This window comes from Panthera leo, chromosome C1, assembly GCF_018350215.1.
Source record: "Panthera leo isolate Ple1 chromosome C1, P.leo_Ple1_pat1.1, whole genome shotgun sequence".
Lineage (NCBI taxonomy): Eukaryota > Metazoa > Chordata > Mammalia > Carnivora > Felidae > Panthera > Panthera leo.
In genome coordinates this window covers 154,581,084-154,604,587 of record NC_056686.1, presented here as the reverse complement: position 1 = coordinate 154,604,587, position 23,504 = coordinate 154,581,084, and the positions used below count along the sequence as shown (strand labels likewise).

The following is a 23,504-nucleotide window of genomic DNA, read 5'->3' as shown; positions in this document are numbered from 1 at the left end:
ACCTCAAAGCCAAAAGAAATCTTGAGCTTTTCCCCAAGCCCTCCTTTCTGAGCCAAGGAAATCCTACACCAGAATTCTATGGCACCCTATAATTCCCTCTAATTGTGGTTATTTTAATTACTTGTTCAGCAGTTTCTTCCGTTAGGAGATATACTACCTAAAAAGAAGTATTTTGTCTTATTTTAATTTTTATGGCTCAGCATCACATAGAAATGCTTGATGAAATTTAAATAAATAAATAAATAAATAAATAAATAAATAAATAAAGTGAATACTTATGGATTGTATCAATTTATATAATAATAAATGTTTTGTCTTTTTTGGTTATAGCCCTCAAAGTATGTTTTCTAATGTTCTGGTTAGCATTGTTCTAAAGGAAATGCTTTCCCACTACCAGTGAAATGAAAAATTAGTCTGGGAGTACCCTAGTGGAGTACACATAGGACTTTCATCAATATTGCACTCTATTGAGTAGCATAGATAAGGTTCACTTTGATTTGGACTGGGTATTCGCTCTCAGCACTGCCCCAAACCGAATTGACATGGCTAGGGAAATTCAGCTACTATCCCCAAAGAAAACATCTCATATTTTGGAGAACACAATTCTCCATTCATCAGATATTTATTTGATCCAAGCACTCTTTGATATACCATGGGTACAGAAATGAACAAAACAAATGTGAGTCCTTACAGACATAAACATAACGCTATGTTTAACAATGCATTCTCTCCATAGGCTATGTACATCTTCACATGCACTATTTCATTTGATTTTCATAACAAACCTATGCTTTAGGGGCTATAATTAGCCCCAACTTCAAACTAAAATATAGTAAAACTAGAATACATATACTTTTCCATCATAATAAGAGTTTATATTTATACTTTTATCCTCCACCAGTTTCAAATAGTGGAAAGAGCAAAAACTTTGAGTTCAGGCATTCCTCCATAGCTGTGAGATCTTTGGCAAATCATTTTGCCTCATTTTCATCTTTTTTATGCATATTGGAAATAATAGTAAATACCACGTAAGTGTGTTGCATAGAATTAATGAGATAATAAAGTATTTATTAATGTGTATGGCCTGCAGTATATCCCACAATATCTATTACTGACTCCTGAATGTAAATGATAGCTAGTTCAGTGAGAAAAATATTTAACAAAATCCTAAATAGGTGACTCACTGGGGAAAAAGGTTTATTAAAAAAAAACTTTTAAAGATAAATGTACTATAGATTAATACAGAATTCTCCTTGATTGAATGTTGGAACATATTAATCTGTAAACATTTTTAACTCTGTCATAACAACATAATATTTTCTGTAAATAATACTTATCTATTGATTCAAGTGGATGCTTAAAAATTAAGACTATTCTCATCTGGGTTTTTTCTTTTTTTAGATTTTGTTTATATACTTTTACTCAATGATGATAAATCAGTAGCCTGTATTGCTTATATAGGGGACTGTATAAATCACTTACAATTTCTAAATTTTTAAATTTTTCATCTATCTTATATAATATTATGAAATAAAAGCTAGTCAGTGCTCACTTTTGAAATCTAAAATCTTGGTTTTCCTATCCATAAGTGACTTCAAATAAGTGAATTATATGATTTCCCCATGTGATTTGTGTAAATGTTCTTCACCAAAGTTTTTCTAACAGATAGAGAAATATTCCTGTTCCCCACCTATTTGAATAGACCTAAGTTTGTACCTTGTTATGATGTTTCCATAATGTTATGATCAGAAGAAATTAATCTCTAAACATTCATTCTCTGACTATATTCAGCTCCATATATTTAATGATTCTACTGTAAAGGAAATAGTCTTTCAAATTCAGTCTTTCCAGCTTTCTTTATTGAGAGATGACAAATTTTTCCTTTCAATATCTTTTCTCTGTTAGTGAAGATCTAAACACCGGATGCTCACCCTAACTTAATTAAATTACTAAATTCTCTCTTTGGGTTTTTTACCATGTATTCTGTACCTTACACATATATCTAAAGATAAAGAGCTTTTCTCTTATTTCTCCAGGTAAAGCCAGTAAAACTGTCTTGTGATTACATCCCACTCACAACTAAATTATTTTCATAACAAAATTTCATTTTCCATTTTAAAATAGGAGATTATAGGAAGACAAATAACAGTTTTCTCTTTTTTCTTGTTTTCCAACTGTCCTTAGATCCTGTATGCTTCTGGGAAGGTCTACATGATATTTTTTGTTGTGATAAGCTTTTGGTTTGCTTTTTACATAGCAAGCTTATTCTTGGGCATACTTGCTATGTCCTGTGAAGAAGAAAAGCAGAAAGCTGCTGAAAAAGCTGAGAAGACTGAGCCACAATTTCAGCAGACTTTAAAAGAACTTCAAGAAGGAGACAAGGCAGCCGAGGTATAAATTTCTCATACTGCTTCATAGAATCACAGAGTTTGAGTTATCTTCTCGAGATCTTGGAGTATATTGCTTTCTACTAGGTGCTCAGTGTCTGTGCATTGTATGTGATAAAAAGATCAAAAATAATCTTCATAAGTGGGCTCCCACTTTTGCTACATAACATTATTTCCTGAGTGTATTGTGGACAGAGTGACCAACATCTATAAATATTTCTATAAGACCGAAATTTTTTTGTTCCAGAATGTGTATAACTGCTACTGAAAAGTATGGATATATCATTTTTCAAACTTGACTTCTCTTAATGCAGGTTTAGGTTATTGATTTAAGCTTGCTCAGACAACACATCAGAATTAACTGGAAAATTTCAGTGCTGAATTCAATAGCAATAATGCCTTCCATAATTTAGAAATCATAAAGTACTAAAAGCATGGACTAAAAGTACAGTCTTGAAGTTGTAGAAAGAGAAAAACATGCACTTGACTGGCTTTCTAGCTCTTTCAAGAGGAAATGCACTATGCATCTTGATATATGGAGTTATTTTCTCCATGGAATAATTAATTCCATGATTAGTAAAACTTAATAAGGTTTTACTCCAATTTTCAATTATTTTAGAGTTGTGTTTAAGTATATTTCAGGTCTTTAGCCTCATAGCAAAAGATTCAATCTATGAATCTGAAAGTATTGACAGAAGTAGCACTAAAGGAAGTTATATAAATTATCCCTAAAAATCTAAATCGTGCCGTAAATGTACCAGAAGGAACAGGACCCAGGAAAGCAACCAGAAGTACCTCTCTTATATTCAGTAGGACCTGGCAATTTCACACCTCTTTCTCAGTTGGAGAGGGTTAGGTTTAGCCCAGTGTCCTAACACCCATATCAGAGCTGTTGAGGTGTATGGTGGGCAGGATCCAGGGGTCTGGGGTAGGGTAAAATCCATGCCTCTTCCAGGTGTTGACCCCTTCCCCTGTGTTGTGCAGAACCCTCTTGCCTGGGAGCTTGGTCTTTGGAGGGTGCTGGACCCAAACTGGTCACAGTACAGTTGAGTGCTCCTTGACCAGAATGGCTTGTTATAAAGCCTCACTTGGGGGAGGACAGCCATGCCCTGCCTCCTTTTCCATTCGTTTAGATTTGTTACTATTTTGCACTCTTAACACCTGCTAGCAAATATTGTCTACACTGGAAAAAGAACCTCGATGATAAAAGGACAGATTGAGGGAGCAGACAAAAGATAGAAAGGACTTATACTGAGACTCTATCATACAAAGAAGATAAAAAGAGGTGGGGAAAAGCAAAGAGCCAAGATACATTCTGGCACTAAGTGGAGTGTGCAGTAAGGCTGGGTAAGAGGTTCGTTAATACCAAAGGTAACTTCTGGGTCAAAAGGGTAAAATGTTAACTTCCCTACATATGTAACTCTTTATTTACTCATCATCAATGAAGAAGCTCTAGAAAAGTCTTTCTACTAAAAATATGGAATCTGAATAACATAATGTAGGATCATACCAAATTAAAAGTTATTGATAAATACTATATTTGCATGGTTCATAACATGCATACCATTGAAACAAGAAGCAATTATAAACAGTATGAAGAAAACATGTATAAAGAGAGGCTATTGAGTGTAGCCATTATATCACCCATGAGGAAGCCAGAGAAAAATTACAAAAGATTTTTGTCTTCAGAAATGAGTGTGGGGTCCTTCTGATTGAATGATGATGGTCTGAATGATATGTTGAATGTATAATTTGTTTCAAAGTGATATTTCAAATGTCAAGGGCTACCCACAAATGTATTCAAGAGCACAATATTCTCTTATCCCAAGATGAGATGCCCTATTAACTCTGGAAGAACTTGAATTATTTCCCAGTTTCTTAATATCTCCATTCATTTGGCTGTTTTGGATCAAATAAAGCCTTTCTGGTTTTAATTAAAATCTTTCAATTGTAAAGGATATCTTTTCCTGGAAGAGTGCTAGAACATTTTGTTATGAAAAACTTTTTTGGGAAGTAAGAGCAAAGGTCATTTTCACAAGATGTACTTTCTTTTTCTTTTTTTGTGTATACACAAGAAAATACTAGAAAGAGAAGAATTTAAAATGGAACATATTGAAGACACATTAGGTGACTGATATGATTTAGGACTAAGCAGACTCTAATTCCAATGTTGGGATTACTGAGAGATTACCTAAATGCTTCATATTCTCACATTATGGGAAAGCAGTAGATCATCTTAGCTAAGAGCACAGTTTTTCAGTCAAATAGATATAGATTTCAGTCTATTTTAGCCACCTAATAGATGTATGATGTTTGCCAAGTCTCTTAACCTTTCTGAACTTCTTTATCTGTAAGATGTTTATAATTTCAGTATCTGTCTCATAGGTTATTGTGAGATTCAAATGAAATAAATTTTTGTAAAACACTTGGCATGGCTTAGAATATACTAAGTAACTGGGGGGAAAATACAAGAAGACAAACACAAGAAGGTACAGCAGAATAGAATACTCCACCGTAGAATACTCCACCAACATAAAATTCTTAAGTCTTTGACTATACCCCTTTTAGGGATAATTAAAATAATAATGATGATGATGGTGATAATAATAATAGTATATAATGTTGTGGAGTGTCAACTGTGTTCCACACATGTGATAAGCATTTTCATGAATCCTCAAATGTGATCTTTATTGAGGAGTTCCAGTTATAAAATTTGACCTGTGTTTATTTGTACCTGATTTCTCCAAACTTGACTTCTTTCTTCACCACTTTATTTTTCTGGGGTCTCAATGCTGAAACTATATTATTCCAACAATTACCCAGTTTGCAGCTGAAACTTTCTTAAGAATTGACAGTCACTGGCAATCTCTTCTCCAGAAGAGAATCAGATATATACAACTGTAGGAATATAAATATTTTCAAATATATTTGCCCATCTAAAATGGCATCCTTATAACTCTTCTAATTAAATAAAACATTATTGACAATCTACTATATGCTAAGCATTGTACTAAACATTGGATATTTTAAAATGTTAATAAATACAAATATAGTGTCTATCTTCATGAAGCTAATGGTCTAATGGGGAGATAAACTGTAAAATTATCCTAAACACAAAATTGTACCTCTAGCACCACTAGACATTATGTGTTTCCTGATGCTATGAAACAGGAGACATAAAACACCACATAAAATATGTTATTGCCATAACCTGAGCTAAGTCTAGAAGCCTCTAGATCTAACCATCTTCTTCTAGAGACTAGAGGAGAGAGAAGAACACATTAAATTACACTGAAAGGACACAATCTGCCAAATCAAGAATGTGGAAATTCTATAGTTATAAGTGATCCATTATTGTCAACAAATAAATCAGATTAGAAAAAATAAAGGCATGAGATAATCAATAAACCTGTGAACTAAATACAGTATGTAAATCTTTTTGTATTTTGATTGGAACAAATCAAGTACAATAGAATGTTTCTGAGCAATGAAAGAAAATTGAGCATGGTCTGGGTATTGGATAATATTAAGGGAATTACTAATTTTCTGATTGCGATCCTAATATTACAATTATGTTTTTTAAAAAGATTATTCTGAGAATTATATGATGTCTGACATATTTTTCCTGAAATATTTTAAATAAAGCAGGGTAAGTAATACGTGAGAAGTGAGGAATATAATGATATTAATTGTTAAGCCTGGATATTGGGTACCTGGCGATTCACTACCTGGTATTATTCACTACTAAAAAAATAAAATAAAAATAAATTAAACTGTGGAGAGTGCTTTAAAAGTGAGAAATGTGATGCTTTGAGAGCCTATAATAAAGGATTTCCCTGGTAAGAAAATGTTTCTTTTTTTTTTTTTTTAATGTTTATTTATGTTGAGAGAGAGAGAGAGAGACTACGAGCTGGGGAGGGGCAGAGAGAGGGGGAAACACAGAATCCGAAGCAGGCTCCAGGCTCTGAGCTGTCAGCACAGAGGCCAAAGTGGGACTTGAACCCACGAACCTTGAGATCATGACCTGAGCTGAAGTTGGATGCTTAATGGACTGAGCCACCCAGGCACCCCGAGGAAAGGTTTCTAATGGGAAACCAACATTTGAACTGAGATCTGAAGAATGAGTCCATGCTACATGGGGGAGGGAACAGACTAAGTCAAGATGAAAAAGGTCAGTGTGGCTACAGTAGAGAGAGCAAGCGTGATCCCAAGATGAATACTGCAGCTATTCATTGCTAAATGCTAGAAATATGACTGGATTCTTCCTTATTCATACCTACTCTCCAGAGGAAATTTAAACCAGCTGTGACAAGAAGAATTCTAGCCCCTTTTTGCAGTCTAATTTTAACTTTGGATCTGCCTTTATTAGCTCTTAAACTTCCAAAAAGGAGATTACTGAGTCATGATCTTCTCACTTTGCATTATAAAATGGCCATATCCTTAGTTGTTGGCATTCATTTAATATTTTTTAAGAAGTTCCATTGAACTAAATTACTAGACTGGTGTGGTTTATTTGTTTTATATTCTAAAATATATCCACAGTTAGGGGTGCCTGGGTTGTTCATTTGGTTGAGCATCTGACTCTTCATTTTGGCTCAGGTCATGATCTCACGGTTTCGTGAGTTTGAGCCCCATGTCTGGCTCTGTCAGCAGCATGGAGTCTACTTGGAATTCTGTCTCTCCCTCTCTTTCTTTGCCCCTCCCCTGCATGTGCTCTCTCTGTCTCTCCCAAAATAAAGAAATAAACTTAAAACAATTTTTTAAAATTTTAAATATATCCACAGTCCAAGCCAAATAAGTAGAAAATTTAACATTGACTATATCACAATAACATTATTACTGTACTCACTCTATCCACCCCACACAGATAATTATCTTTACTGAATTACTTCTTGGGGTGATTCCGTCAGACATTGTCATTATCAGAAACATCTTTATGAGAAGCAATTCCTCTATATTAATAACAGTGGAAGGTATTATTCACTATATTACAAAATATCATCTTTATGAAGATATACCTGGGAGATCCCTCTTAGACCATAATAACAGAACAATTATGCCTCTACTGTTTTTTTGACTCATGAATATTTGAAATTGCCTATGTTACAACTTATATTTTATAGAATCCTGTAAGTGGGTCAAAAAATACTTTCTGGAGTAAGTATAGTTTAAGTAAATAAATTAACATCACATTCTGGGCCTTTAGCTTACTTTTTTCAATTAAAACAAATAGTGAGGGCACACAGATCTGTAGACCTGCAGAATCTGTCATTTTCCTGATGGAATCAGTATGAAGTCGAGTTGGTTTTCACCTCCTCTGACTCTAGTATTTATGAAATTAGAGGGATCTTGACTGATACTGAATGAGATGAATATGATGATTCCCTTGATATCTGTGATGCCGATTCATATAGACCACAGCAGAACTTGAACACTGTTTCCTGCAGTGTTAGTAACAGCTGCAGCCCCATGCCAGTTACCTCTGTGCCAGAGCGGGCTTGCCTGTTCAAATTTATTTACTATGTATTTCACCTATTTAGCCGCACCTATTCACCAAGTTAACAAACATACAATATTATCATTCTTATGTTGCTAAATGTAAAAAGTGTTGGGAACTCTGTAGTGTGATATTACCTACCTATTGTCAGTTTCTTAGAGTTTAAATTAAATATAAATTTTATACACGGTCATTAGAAACATCTGGGGTTCTATTTGTGATAACTATGAACTTGTAACATCTACATCAAGCCCTAGGAGTGTATTTCCTTTTTTTCAGTTTTTTTAAAAAAAATTCTAATGTTTATTTTTGAGAGAGAGACAGAGAGAGAAAGAGAGAGAGCGCATGCACTAGCAAGTGCAAGTGGGGGAGGGGCAGAGAGAGAGGGAGACAATTCAAAGCTGTCTCCAGGCTCTGAGCTGTCAGCACAGAGCCCAGGGCAGGGCTTAAACTCACAAGCTGTGAGCTCATGATCTGAACCGAAGTTGGATGCTTTACTGACTGAACCTCCCAGCCCCACCCCACCCCCACCCCCGCCCCTGCCCAGGAGTGTATTTCCAATGCAAGGCTTCTTTTGAACGCTGTGTAACCACATCAGCAAAACAGAGTATCTTAAAGACATTACTCAAGAGACATGAGAGACAGAAAGAAGTGATTCCTTTATGGAATCATCATGTATGATCTGGCCAAAACAACTATTTTACATGCTACTACTCAAGATTATTTCATTATCACAAAACCAAGTAATTTTGATTTTATCAAGAGAGTTTATAAAGTTTTAAAATACCCTTAAAGAAAAATTTAAGGTGTTAGAGAAATACTGTTTCAGCATGCTTGCCAACCAGATATTTTGCAATAACCCTATAAAGTACATGCTTAATGGTTTGTCAAATATGGGTAATACAAGTAATATAATCTGATTTCCTCCTTTTATAGTTGACTTTATAGTATAAAATGATTTTGTTGAGTTGCAAGTTCTACACATTTGTTATCCAAATAATCCTAAGCCAGTTTAATACTGCCTATAGTGTGAAGAGTAGCAAATAATGGAACCCAAAAAGATTTCTGGAGGTAAGAATCAATGTTTTAAAGAAGGTTATAAACCTTCTTATAGTTATAGCCTTGTATCTACAACAGGAAGAAGCCAGCATTAGACTCATCTAATTTCTTTTTAGACCAAGACCACACAAATAGAAATGAAGAAAAGATCACCAACTTCTATGATCACTTCTTTTAATATGTTGGATGATTCTACTGCTACTGTGAGACATGAAGAAGGTAAAGTAAAAAATACTTAGTTACTCTGAAAGGTATATTCATAAGATTCACTTTAAGTAAATCCTGCAATTTCTTCAGAATTTTAGGATAAGAAAAAGTTAAGGAATCACATAAGAATATTAAAGTGAGCAATTCCGTAAGCATGGTATTTTAAACATTGGAACGGGTCACCAAAGAGTAGTAAGGAGTTTTCTTTAACATTGAAAACAAAGTGGAAGTATTAACTTACAACTACAAATAGAAGTTGGATTATATAACAATAATATATTAAGATCCTTTTTTGCATTGTCTCTGCTTTTTTAATACATAAGCAGTAACTCATTATCATGGACAATATTAAAAGGCATTATTTTATAAAGCATTATAAATCTAGAAATTATAAATCATAATACTCTCAACTGTATTCCATGTTTTTTTTCTTGAGAGAAACTCCTAGGTTTTGCTTCTAATACACAGTGTGTCTCGTTTTCATTTGTCTAACTCAGCAAGCATTAACAAAATAGTGGCAATTGACTTTGCTCTGATTTATATTAGTACAAAATATTTCTATTTGCTAATTCCAAATCAAAGGTCTAATTTTAAACATCTCTTTGCATACGAAAGTCAAAATGTTTTATTAGCCAGAACTAAAACAACAATTTGCTAAAGTTTAACTTTTTTATTCTTTATTTCAGAACTTAAAAAATCCAGGAAGAGACGCCCATTGTGTTTGTATAGATTTGCTAAAACTTTATTGATCTGGAATTGTTCTCCCTGTTGGTTAAAATTGAAAGAGTTTATCCACATGATTATAATGGACCCATTTACTGATCTTGTCCTTACCATATGCATAATTCTAAATGTGTGTTTTTTGGCCTTGGAATGTTATCCAATGAGTGAAGAAACCACCAGTGTTCTCAGCATTGGAAACCTGGTAATGCTCTTGTATATTATTTTCATTGGCAGTTTCAACTTTTCTTTAGTCATCATAATCCTCATTATTTTATTTTGTAACTTCAATATGTTGCAAATGAATTATATGCATACTAGATGAAGTATGACCTTCATCCACAACCCACCACCTCTAGCCCTGATTTGTAAGTGTTATTATCATTGAAAGGTTTATAGCTAAGGTTTAAAATTCTGCTCTTTAAGTTTGAGATTCTAGTCAGTTACTTGGCAGTCAGGTTAAATGGAAATTATTTATTTCCTCTCCCATCCCAAATATATCCTCCCTTGGTACCATAGCTCCACAGCTCGGAGCAGGACAAAGGTGCAATAACAAATACAGATTCCTCACTGACACCTAAATTCTGAATCCTGACTACAACTGTACCTGCCTTGTCTGCTTAAGCTACCTGCCTTTGCCTCAGATGGGAACTTATTCTTTTGGTAAGGTAATGTTGAGAGTCACTTGTCCTTTTTTCCCCCCATACAATGCATAAAGCAAAACAGATTTCTGTGAGTTTAAAAACAAGTCACATTCAAGGAAATATGTAGCGTTTAATTTTCTTTTCTTTTATGGTTGTTGTTTGTTGCTTAGTACTAGTATAAATGGCCAAACTGCTACCCACTTTTAATTATACATTTACTTGGTACCAACACTATAGAAATTTAGTTATTTCTGCTAGTATAGTTTTCAAGAGACAGTTTTCAGAGGTTTACTATTTTTTTTTTCGCATAGACACTTTTACGGTTCAAAAAGTTAAATATCTTAATATGTACTCTATATCCCAAAAGAAACTGTTCAAAATAAAAATATTTTCATCTTTAAATATTCTCTTTTGTCTTTCAGGATAGCTTTTATTAAATAATTGAAGATTTTGTAGGCAATGTTTGACATTAGACTGTTAAGTGAAATGTTGGAGTCTATCCTTATTTTTTTTTTTAAGTTTATTTATTTGGGAGAGAGAGAGAGCCCAAGCAGGGGAGGGGCAGAGAAAGAGAGAGAGAGAATCTCAAGCAGGCTCTGTGCTGTCAGTGCAAAGCCCAATGTGGAGCTTGCTCCCATGAACCATGAGATCATGACCTGAGCCAAAACTGGGAGTCAGATGCTTAAATGACACAGCCACCCAGGTGCCCCAGAGTCTGTCTGTATAATACAGACTCCAATACTAATCAGATCTTGATAGAAGAACTGTGAAGACTGTGGCAGTGGAAACTTACAGTTTCTGTATATGTGGGTTCTGATGGTGTTATTGGAATCATATCCTCATCCATGTGTTTTGTTTTTGTTTAGATTTTTATTGGAATTTTCACAGCAGAAATGATTTTGAAAATAATTGCAATGCATCCATATGGGTATTTTCAAGTAGGTTGGAACATTTTTGATAGCCTGATTGTGTTCCATGGTTTAGCAGAACTTTATCTAGCCAATGTTTCTGGAATGGCTTTTTTAAAAATATTCAGAGTGGTAAGTACAATCCAATATCTAAATTTTATTTTATGAAAATTTCTCTCAGTCTCCTCAGACACAACATGGGAAGAATAGTAATACCTATCCTATGGGGACATTTGTAGTAATAAATGAATTGATTCATATATAAAGAGCTTAGGAAGTGCCCCAGGAAGAGTAAGAAGTTTCCAATGCTGTTATTTCACCGAAGCATCAAAGTAAGTAAGCTGTTTGGTAGCAAATTTGAGGTATAGTTTTAGGAATCAGGGCCAGGGTTACTGGTCAGTTGTGAGGAGCAGGATAATGTGGAGTCCCAGGAGATGAATGCCAATGTATGACTAAGGAACTGCAATCAGGTGAGTATTTCTAAATGTAGAGTAGAAAACTTTATAAAAGACCAGTCAAGCCAGCAGAATGTTATTACAAAAATTAAGTCAGAATCGGTATATGTATGCCTGTAATATGGTGGTAGTAAGAATCAGAAAACTAGGCAAGGAAATAATGTTATTAGAAGAGTATGTATGGAAACGTTAAGTACTTGATAAGTAATATATTTTCACGTTCTAGTAAGAAGTTGAAGAGATGTGGCAGGAATAAAGAACAACTAAATAGACTTGATCTTATCCAAATAATTCTTCAGAACCCTGTCTTAAGTCCTCATCCATAGACTTTTCTAATGAGTAAGAGAAACATATAAAAGATGTAGCTCTCAAATTTATGGATAAAACAAGACTGGGAAATAAAAAATATGATAAAAGATAGTATCAAAGTATCTGAAAGTCTAACATGGGCTGGATATAAATGATTCAGTCTTACATAGATAAATGTGAAGTCCTACTCTTGAGTCCATGAAGTGAACTATGTACTGGAAAAAGTTGGAGAAGGTATAGCATATATAAAAATGATATTTGGGTTTAAATTTTTTTAATGTTTATTTATTTTTGAGAGAAAGAGAGAGTACAAATGGGAGAGAGGCAGAGAGAGAGGGAGACACAGAATCTGAAGCAGGCTCCAGGCTCTGAGCTGTCAGCACAGAGCCCGATACAGGGCTCAAACCCATGAACCTTGAGATCGTGACCTGAGCCAAAGTTGGAGGCTTAACCTACCGAGCCACCCAGGTGCCCCAGTGATATTTGGGTTTTAGATGACTAAGCTCACCGTAATATGGTGGCCAAAACCGTTAAGGTAATCTTGTCCATTTCAATAGAAACAAAAAATCTAGTGAAAAGAAGAGAACTATTCAGACTAAACCTAGAAGGCTGTGTTTGGTTTTTGATATGTTACTTTAAAATAAAATACATAAGAGAAACTTCAGTGGAATTCAATGGAACCTGACAGACTTTTTCAATATCATCTATATGTCAGAATGTGGGAGAATTTACAGCGTACTGTGAAAAGCAAAACAAAGAATGGACAGTTATCCTACCAGATATTAAAACATAAAACTAGAGTAATTATAACAGCATAGTATTGAATGGAAATTGGCAGACCAATAGAAGGAGATATGTATTGGTTTAGTGTAAAAAAATACAGAATATGTGTCACATATTAAGAATTGTGTAACAATGGCTAGTATTAATAGTGCTCAAAACTGAATATTACATTAAAGACTATATATGTGTATGTGTATGATGCTGATAAAATGTACATCATAATAAATAGTGACCAGGGTTTTCTTTTTGTTTGTTTTTTATTTTTGTTGTTTCTTGCATTACTGTATTAGTTGAGAATTTTCAAGCTGGGAAAATACTGGCCGACATTTAGAATTCTGATGTTGATTCTGAGTAACTCATTGGTGGCCCTGAAAGGCTTGGTGCTGTTGTTGTTCACATTCATGTTCTTTTCTGCTGTGGTTGGCCTGAAGCTGTTCGGTAGGAGTTACAAAGAATGTGTCTGCAACATAGACAAAGACTGTCAACTCCCACACTGGCACATGCATGACTTCTTCCACTCTTTCCTGAACGTGCTCCGAATTCTCTGTGGAGAGTGGATAGAGACTTTATGGGATTGCCTTAAGGTTGCAGGCCAATTTGGTTGCCTTCCTTTTTACATGATGGTCATTTTAATTGGAAACTTATTGGTAAGTAATCCATGCTTTTAAATTTTCCTTGAAAAACTTGTGTAATGTAGTTTAGTATTTTCATGATGTGAATTTATGGGATCCAGTGGTCTATAACTGTGTTGTCCAATATGGTAGCCTCTAGCCACATGTGGCTGTTGATCAGTTGCAATACAATTGGCCCAATTAGAGATGTGCTACAAGGGTAAAATACCTACTGGCTTTGAAGTCTCACCCCCCTAAAATAACGTAAGTTATTTTATTAATAATTTTTATACTGAATGTATTTTAAAATGATAATATTTTTGATATATTTAGTTAAATAAAATGTTAGTAAAATTAGTTTCTGTTTTTGTTTGTGCTTTTGATGTGGCCACTAGAAAGTTGCATATGACATGCATCATATTTCTGTTGGAGAGCACTGGTTTATAACCTTGCTACTCAAGTAGCATTGGCATCATGTGGGAGATAGTTGGATCCCATCTCAGACCTATGGAAATCTACAGTTTAACAATATCCCCAGGTGATTTGTATGCACATTAAATTTTAAGAAGCACTTAAATGTAACACTGGTTGTCAAACTAGGTTGCACATTGGAATTACCTGGGGACCTAATAAAAATATAGTAATGTCTTGGATACATTACCAGAGATACCAATTTTATTGGTATGTGGACATAGCCCAGTCATCAGGATCTTTTACAATTTTTCGTTTGATTAAATTATGCAGTAAAGTTTGAAAATTGCTGACCTATAAAACTATGGTGCATTAGTGAAGAGGGATAGCTATCACTTTTAAATTCCCAGTAATTGAAGTGGTGTTACATGAATTGAGTAAGTAGCTTTTACTTCTTCTAAGCAAAGGGAATGGATTATAAAAGAAAATTGTTCTTACAAGGAAAAAAAAGGACTCAGTATTTGCTTTATTCATAAGTCATAGAAATCAAATACATTTTCCAAAAGACTGAAAAAAAATCACTGGTCAGATACCATTTTATCTATCAATAACCTTCCTCACTGCTTCTGTTTCACCTTGGGCATAACCTCTGTCATCCACTTATCACTGCTGGCATTCTGTTTAATTGTTGATGTACTTGTCTACCTTCCTTATTAAACTGTAAGCTCCACAAAGGAAGGATCATGACTTTTCTCTATATCATCAAAGCCTATAACAGGGTCTAACATGTAAAAATATTTCAATGATCTCGGCCTTTGTAGCTAATTAGTACACTTTCAACTCTCAGTGATATAACACTATTTTAACTGGCTAAAACAAAAATCAACATATATATCAGCATGCATAACTCAAAATGTCAGAGATAGATTTCACTTCAGTTGTGGTGTGACACATACATTCAAAAAAAAGGTCATTAGAGACAGACTTGTGTGTGACTCAGATCTGTCTTCTGTGTGGCCCTTGCTGGTAGTAGCCTCTATTTTATCAAGATGGCTGCTGCAGTCTAAAGCTTCATGTGTTCATATCACATCAAGTCTAAAAGAAGAGAAATTCCTGTTTCTTTTCTAGAAGTCACAGCAAATCTCTCCTATTATCTCATTAGCTCTGAGTCACATGTCCATTTGTGAACCAATCTCTATTACCCAGAGTGTGAAATATATTTATTATTTATTGTGCAGAGTGTGGAATATATTAACATATATTATGATAAGCTACTCAGAATCCTCTTTTGGAGCTGGAGTTGGCATCATTCAAAACACAAATCATACAACTAATAATAAGATAAGGGTGATTTCCCGTGAAATATTAAGTTTCTATTCCCAAAAGGGAATAGGAGAGGCTATGGTTGATGGCTATTGAGATAAACAACACACACACACACACACACACACACACACACACACACACACAGAGTTCAAAAGCAAAGAAGGAGAAATGCTGAGGCAATTGTATAATTGCATTTCTGCTTCTTTGTTTTTGAATTCCACTTTGTTTCTTATTTTTCTTACTCCTACTGATCAGAAACTTGATGTCAAAGGGCAGAGGGATTTCAGAATGAAATGGAACTACATGAACCTCCATTTCCAATTGATTGGTCATAATATTGCTTGGTTTGCTGAATCTTTTAAGCTTCATTTTTCTCAACAGTCATCATGTGTGAAGCGCAATGATAACAACTCTAGACTAAATACAAGGGGAAAAAATGTAAGGAGAGAATCTGTAAGGCTGTAGATCTCCCCCCATACTTTCAACTCATTACATTACAGCATTGTAATTTCACACCAAAACTCAGCATTTGTATAAAAAGAAGGTACTCCCCATTTTAAAAACTTAATTTTGTCTTGTTTGCCTAATAAACATTCCAGTGGTGATTCAGCCTGCAGTGGAACCGTAAAACATGATCATAAACAAAAGCAAGTATTTAGATGGCTTTTAAATAGTTACATGCAATGCTGAGTTATAGAAAAAATAGAGTTCAGATCCAAGCAAACATGGGTTCAAACTCCAGTTTTATTATTTACTAATTAAATGCCTTTGTGTATATGACACTGCCTCTTTAAACCTCGTAATATTTTAATAGAAGAATGAACATAATAATATATGCCATATAGAGTTATTGTAAGTTAAATAAAAACAGCTAGCACTGTATAAATATTTATAAATGTTTGTTTTACTTTCTTTAAGCTCTAGAAAATAGTACCTCCCACATCTTTAAAATTGTGTTAATTAAACAGTATTTAGAAGTTTCAGTTAGGCAAACATTCTACATGTTTCATTTGCAATTTAAGTAATTGCCACTAAGTGAACTGTGGGATCTAGCTAAGGTTACGTAAACCAAACAATGAGGGATATAGAAACATAAAAAGAAAAGAAATAGAAAATAGAAAATTCAGTTGCTTTTTAAAAATAAGACATTGATTATAAATATCTGTGTCATTCCATGTATGTTTACATATTCCCCAATTAAATATGTTAAGATACAATTTGAATAGTATTAAAATAGAAACTTCATACATGTTGAATTTCTTAAATTAGTAATCAAATAATTATTCGTACTTGAAAAATTCTTGGAAAATACTTGAAAAATAATTACATAAGTAAATCTTGAATTTCCTTTCTATTCCATATTACTTTATTTTGATGAGTTTTTCAATTCTCACCCAATAGATAGACATCAATGAGGTAAATGAGAGGGCAAATTTCAGGGGAGACATTTGAATGTTTTGTTTTATATACATTATTTCACATTTTATCTTTTAACACAAAAATAAGAAATATGTGTTTTGAATCTCTTTATAAAATACTGTGACTAGAACAAAGTCACACTAAGTTTATATAAAATTTTTCTTTATACCGTAATTCCAGAGAATTTTGAACTTCATTTTCAGCCTTTTAACAATAAAAAACAAATGTTTTTCAATCTTTATTTATTTTTGACAAAGACAGAGTGTTAGCAGGGGAGGGGCAGAGAGAGAGGGAGACACAGAATCTGAAGCAGGCTCCAGGCCTGGCCTGAGCACAGAGCCTAATGCAGGGCTTGAACTCAGGAATAGTGAGATCATGACTTGAGCCAAAGTCAGACGCTTAACCAACTGAGCCACCCAGGTACCCCAAGTCTTTTAACATTTTCACTGTATATGTATATCTACATTTGGTGTATGGGGGGATATGTTTAAGATATAAGAAATCTTAGATTGTAAGCTCTTAGTAAATTTTTCCTTGTCCAAATCCTGGCACAAAATCTATTTTTTACTCATTCTATAATTAATTTTTTCAACAAATATTAATCACTTATTTTGTGCCTAGTGTTGTGCTAGTTGTCTACTGGAGAGAAACTTGGTTCCTGCTCATATGAAGCTCGTAGTCATGAAATTTTTACCTAACACCTGTTCCTTATTTCACACTGTGCCAATAACTAAATGAAAGAAAAGAAACAACCAACTACCTTAAATTATATTTGGTGTTGCCTTCTTATATCCTGAACTCATTGTCTTTTAAGAATGATAGAAATGCTAGTAGTGTAGTTTCTATAAGGGCCATAAAGCCCCTGTTCATACTATCTGTAAGTAAGCTTTATTTATATATAAATATATTTATATATATATAAAGCTTTATATATATATATAAATATATTTATATATTTTTTATTTTCATATTATATACTTTTATATTTTTTAAACATAATTCATGTCATTTAAACTTTGCCCTTTAAAAATAATGTGTAAAACATAAAGTAAATTAAGTCTTCAAAAGTTCAAGTATCTGAAGAGAGGGGAAGACTTCCAATAATAAGCAAACAAAATGCTCAAATCAGTAGTTTAAGAGATGATCAGTATTGACTCCCTAACACTAAAACCCAAAAATATTATCTATACCCTACAATTACAAACGAGATAAAAATATGATTCTCTGGAAACTAAACGTAGCTTGATCATATTTCTCAGTGATAGTAAAGGTCAAAATATACACTGTCCTTCAGTTCAAATAACTTAAGTATTAGGAATTATTCTCCATCACTCATCTCTTTCTTATTTGACCAAATTTATTACCACAGAGAATCAATTAACCTACCCAAACCCTGCTACTAGCATATCACAAAGAAAACTAGGTACAGGCTTCAGAACCGGGACTGGGACTCTCTCCCCAAGATTCCTTGTGGGTTTGCAGAATCCATGAAGATGTCATTATACCTCTTCCTGGGATAGTGCTGAAGTGAGGTCAGCCACCTGAAGTAGCGATTCATTTACTTACCTTGGGAGAGACAGCCTGGCTCAGGGAAGGAAAAAAAGCTTTGGAATAAAATTAACTTAAATTCAATCTGTGTGACCTTGGATATCTGACATCTGTAAGCCTTGCCTTTTTCATGTCTAAAAGAAAATCAATAATATTTCATAGAATGTTGTGACCTTAAGAAGAGTTCTGGCTATACTGTACAAACCCTTAGCACAGCATCTGACCCACTGTATAGGAGTAAGAACTGAATAGCCTAAATGGCATTGTGGTTCCTAATTGTTTTCAAATCTCAGGTCAGCTTTTTTTTTTTCAAGATTTTTTTTTTTTGTTGTTTAAAAGGAAACAAAAAGTAACATAAACTTAACCTCATTTGTTTCCTCATTTAGATAATTTACCTGTTTCTGGCATTGGTGAGCTCCTTTAGTTCATACAAGGCTCCAACAACTGAAGAGAATGGTGAAGAACAAAATCTCCAGCGTGCAATGGCAAGGATTAAGAAAGGAATAAACTACATGTTTCCTAAAATATCATGCAAAAAACAAAACATTTCAAAGGAGACAATGGACAATGTAAACAATGTGTATGTTAGAGAGAATATTTCTGACCCTACCCTTTCTGATTTAAGCAATACCCAAGATTTCTTCAAGGATAAGGAAAAAAGCAGTGGCACAGAGAAAAACACAATGACTGAAAATGAGAGTCAATCACTTATCCCCAGTCCTAGTGTCTCAGAAACTGTACCAATTGCTTCAGGAGAATCTGATATAGAAAATCTGGATAATAAGGAGATTCAGAGCAAGTCAGGTGATGGGAGCAGCAAAGAGGTAAGATGTTTTAATATCCTGATTACTTACTGTTGATTTATGGCATTTTGGTAAGAAAGTGAGTGGGTGTTGAAGTTGCGGAGAGTTAGAGTACACATTTGATCCTAGCTCTACACTCCTTGCTCCTGCTTTTATGCTTCTGATGAAGTTAATTAACCATTGTAAGCTTCAGTTTCCTTTTCTATAAATGCAGATAAAATTGTATCTATTTCTTAGGGAGGATAGGACTAAGAAAAATAGCTCAAAGGTGCACAGAACAGTGCCCAGTCTATAGTAAACACTTAGTAAACATTAGAAAATATAATTTTAAAAGTCTATAAATTTATAAGCAGGCAGTGTGGGGTGATGAAAACATACCAAAGAAACTTAAGTTTTCAAAATCGATGTGTATTATTAGAGAAATCATTAAACTCTCCTGGGTGTTATCATCTTTAAAATGTTAAATTGGACTACAGGATGGCTAAAATACTTTCTTATTGGCCAAAAATCTAGGATTCTCATCACTTTATTTGTGCAGCATATACTATAACGTATATAATTAAGTTGGACTAAAAGAATAATGAAAACCCACCAGTTTGAATTGTGAACAGTGTGTAGCTTTATCAACTCATGGACAAAGAAAACAAAACAAAAAAGCAACAGCAAAAACAACAAAATAACCCAACACATTTAAAGAAGGGTAGATATTGCTGTTAACTTAGCTTCTAAAATGTACACCCTACTGGAAACATTATTATTGTCTTCATTTGCAAGCACCATGTCTTGGTAGGAGGTATGATTTAATAGAAAGCTACATCTACAGAGATCACATCTGTTCTGCAGGCTTCTTGCGTTGTACCTCAGTAGGGAATCATCTCAGATCACTCACAGGCACTGGGGAGGGGCAGAGAATGTCTCTTTCCAGATCCACAGAAACGACTCTGGCATTATCTTGTCTCCCAGACCTCTTCCAGCTTGGCAACTGCTCTTCAGTAACTTCTCAAATTGGCCTAATAGGAGTTGAATTGTAATTATTCAAAATCCTTCCGGCTCCTACTGAAGGCCTTTTTCTTTGTGTTAAAAAAACATTTTCACTCCTTAGCATTCCCAATATTTTGAGGTTCGTTTTCCTTTAATTAATACCATTTCTAGAAAACAGGGAAAACTGTTCTCCAGCTACACTTGTATATCTTCACTTATAACTTTGACTACCATCTATTTCTGGGTAAAAGTGCTATTTATCACAGCACATTGTGTTGAAATGCTCCAGGAAAACTTCTTGCCAATCTAATTAGAAAGTCTGGGATATGAAAATGTATAGGAAAGATGACACTAAATATGATTGTAAATGTTGAGGCTTCAGAAGTTGTAATGTATGCTGCCTGATTACTTGGTCCTACTGATTGATTAGCTACTCATAGATTTATTCACTTATCTGTACATTTGTTACATATTTTAGACACTTTCCAGATTATGCAACTCATGAGTACTTTAAGATGCTGATCTACCAAAAGCCAAAGAATAAAATATAAAAATCACATGGGATCTGGTAATTCTGAGATACATTCTTTTCTTTCTTTTGTATTTAAACTTTCAGCCATTGTTTAGTTACAACATAACTATATAAATTTTAGAAAAATAATGTCAAACTTTATATCAAGTTTTATAACTTTTTTCATAATGTAGCAATGTATCAGGGTCACTTTCTCATGCCATTAAGTCATCTTCTAATAAAATTATTTATACTTTTGAATCCCAATTGATTTATTTATAAAATTAGAATAATACATACTAAAAGAGGTTTGGAAAAATCACATCAAATAGTTTATGTAAAAATTCTAAAATAACATATAAATATAAGGTATATAATTTTCAATTATTGAATGCCTAAGAATTATATATTATTTGTTATTTACTCTCATATTGCTATAGCCTTTATTTCATCAGAAATAATGAAAATATGAGAACTGAAATAATAAAAGTGATGTGTTTAAGAGTAATATCCTGATGGATCTATATTTTTAGTTGAGCGCCAAATGTCTTATTGACAACTGACTATGTAAGATCTAAAGCAAATAAGGCTTCCTAATGATATTTTGTTGACACTTATTGTGCATAAGACCAAGAGGTAGGACAAAATATTTACAGTTTTCTTTTTGATATACTTTACTTAGACATTTCCTTATTTTTTAAGAAATAAGACTGTTTTTTTCCCAAATGTTTTAATACATTTATCTTATTTTTTTAATTAGAAAACAATTGTGTATACTATTAACTTAGAATAGTGGTCATTTTAAAGGATGATGTGTTGCATATTTATTTTGAAATAAAGTAAAATAAAGCATTATGAGAAAATCATTTCCAATAAAAGCCATGCATGTCACACATGCGTCATTACCACTTATACAAAGCCATGGCTACCTTATCGTATCCAGTCTTGACCTTCAGTCAAGAGCAGAGTGAGAAGCAATGTCAATCCTTTCAAAAAGCTTGTCGGCATAGGGCTGGTACCGCTTTGCCAGGTCTATTCCTGACTCTTATACCTTGTGCCATTTCTTCATTTCACTTCAAGATAACCTCACATCATTCCCATCCTATGATGGCATACACAAGAATGTATGGACTCGATTTTACAATACCAACTAAATGCACTCTTGTCTACCCATCTTTAGCATCAAGGAGTAATTACTTCTGATGCTGCTCATCTAGCTGAAATGGCTTATATGGAATCTCATGAACAACTTCAAGAGGGCTTTGGAACTCAAACCCTTTTGGATACTGGAGATAACCTATACACCTTTTAGGAGAATAGTGTTATGAACTAAATGTTAATTTTAATCTAAAAGTTATTTTAGCTTAAATGAATTTTTAATTAAATTTTTAAAACTTCAACTCACGGAGACATGTATCCTTTTAATGAAAATCATGAAATTAGCTTAAACAGTATTTTAAACCTGATAAAGTTCTTTTTGTATACAGTTTTTCTTATTTCTGAAAATAAAACAAGCCTGAACCACAGTGATAAAGTTGAATCACAGCTTTTTGGTGGGACTTTACTTTTCAGAAGGTAAAGCAATCTAGCTCGTCTGAATGCAGCACAGTGGATATTGCTATCTCCGAAGAAGAAACCGTCTGTGAACATGAAAAGCCAAAGCAGCTTAAAAATGGTAAGAGAAAAATAAGTTCCTTTGATCATTATATTGAAAATAGACTAAATTTCTCTTAACATAACTAATGCCATTAGATATATTTTAATTTTAGAGAGTTTATTAACTTAACTAAGGAACACACACATACAAATATATGTGTACAAGCACATGCACATGTGCCCAAAGGAATCCTCATAGAAACTTATAGGGAAAGTCAATAGAAAAGTCAACATTTGGAAAAGAGGGGCAGGGTCTATTTCCTAGAAGTTTAATGCAGTAGTTAAGAACACTGGGTCTGGAATCATACAGGCCTGAGTTCAAATCCCAGGTCACGTGACCATTTACTACCTTTACTTACCCTCTTTCAGGCTCATTTCTTAATATGTAAAATGAGGATAATAATGAAACTTACCTCACAGGATTGGTAAAAAGATTAAATTAGTGTAGATGCATGTGTGTCCATGCATGGTTGTGTGCATGTGTGTCGATGCATGGATGTGTGCATGTGTGCGTGTGTGTGTATATTTTTATGTCTCTTGGAATAAAGTCAATATTCAAAATACTCACATGAAAACATCCTATATCTTTCATAGGAAAACATATCATGCAATGGTGATTTATTTTTATATTCCACATGAATCTTAAGAAATGTATAAGGCTTCAGTCAGCTGATTGACTCACTAGATATGTAACATATATTTGTTGATGACTTGTAATTCAAATTAATTTCCTAGAAAGATTGACGAATATTTACAAGTTCTCTGCATTTGAAATCACTGGAAACCATCAACATGGTAACTGCTAAATGCTCAAATTCCTGTATTCAAAATAAGAACCTGCTCTCAGTAACTCAACTTCTAGAACTTGTATCATTCAAGGCAAAGGAGGAAAAATTTCCTATATTTTTTGACCAAAGATGTATGAATTGACAGTAGGTAAAATTCTAAAATGAAATGTGTTGACTTTAAATTCCACCCACCTCTATTTCTTCATGTTCTCCCCTGTTAAGCAGAGTCTTCTCTATCTTGGGATTTCTTTATGCTAACTCTCTTGACAGGAATGTAGAGTCCAATCCATGCATATGCCCCCTACCCACAAAGCACTCTGTAATCCAGGGGGCTCCTTCAATAAGTCTAAATCAAAATCACCATTCTCCTACCACCTGAGACCTGACATCAATTTAACTGACGTAACTAATATTATACTTCTTATCAGTTCCTGAATACCTATGTACTTAAATGAGAATGCTTATTATACCATGTGAATCT

At 33.8% G+C, this 23,504-nt stretch overlaps 1 protein-coding gene across 1 annotated transcript in view; it reads left to right on the top strand.

The window, feature by feature from the left end:
- The window catches only part of SCN7A (sodium voltage-gated channel alpha subunit 7), a 77,793-nt gene that overhangs the window by 35,873 nt on the left and 18,416 nt on the right, over positions 1-23,504 (top strand). The window contains exons 10-16 of the mRNA XM_042949023.1: positions 2,185-2,391; positions 9,060-9,162; positions 9,837-10,075; positions 11,381-11,554; positions 13,260-13,616; positions 18,671-19,108; positions 22,152-22,254. Of these exons, the coding sequence (XP_042804957.1) occupies positions 2,185-2,391; positions 9,060-9,162; positions 9,837-10,075; positions 11,381-11,554; positions 13,260-13,616; positions 18,671-19,108; positions 22,152-22,254 (1,621 nt within the window). The remainder of the gene's footprint in view (positions 1-2,184; positions 2,392-9,059; positions 9,163-9,836; positions 10,076-11,380; positions 11,555-13,259; positions 13,617-18,670; positions 19,109-22,151; positions 22,255-23,504) is intronic.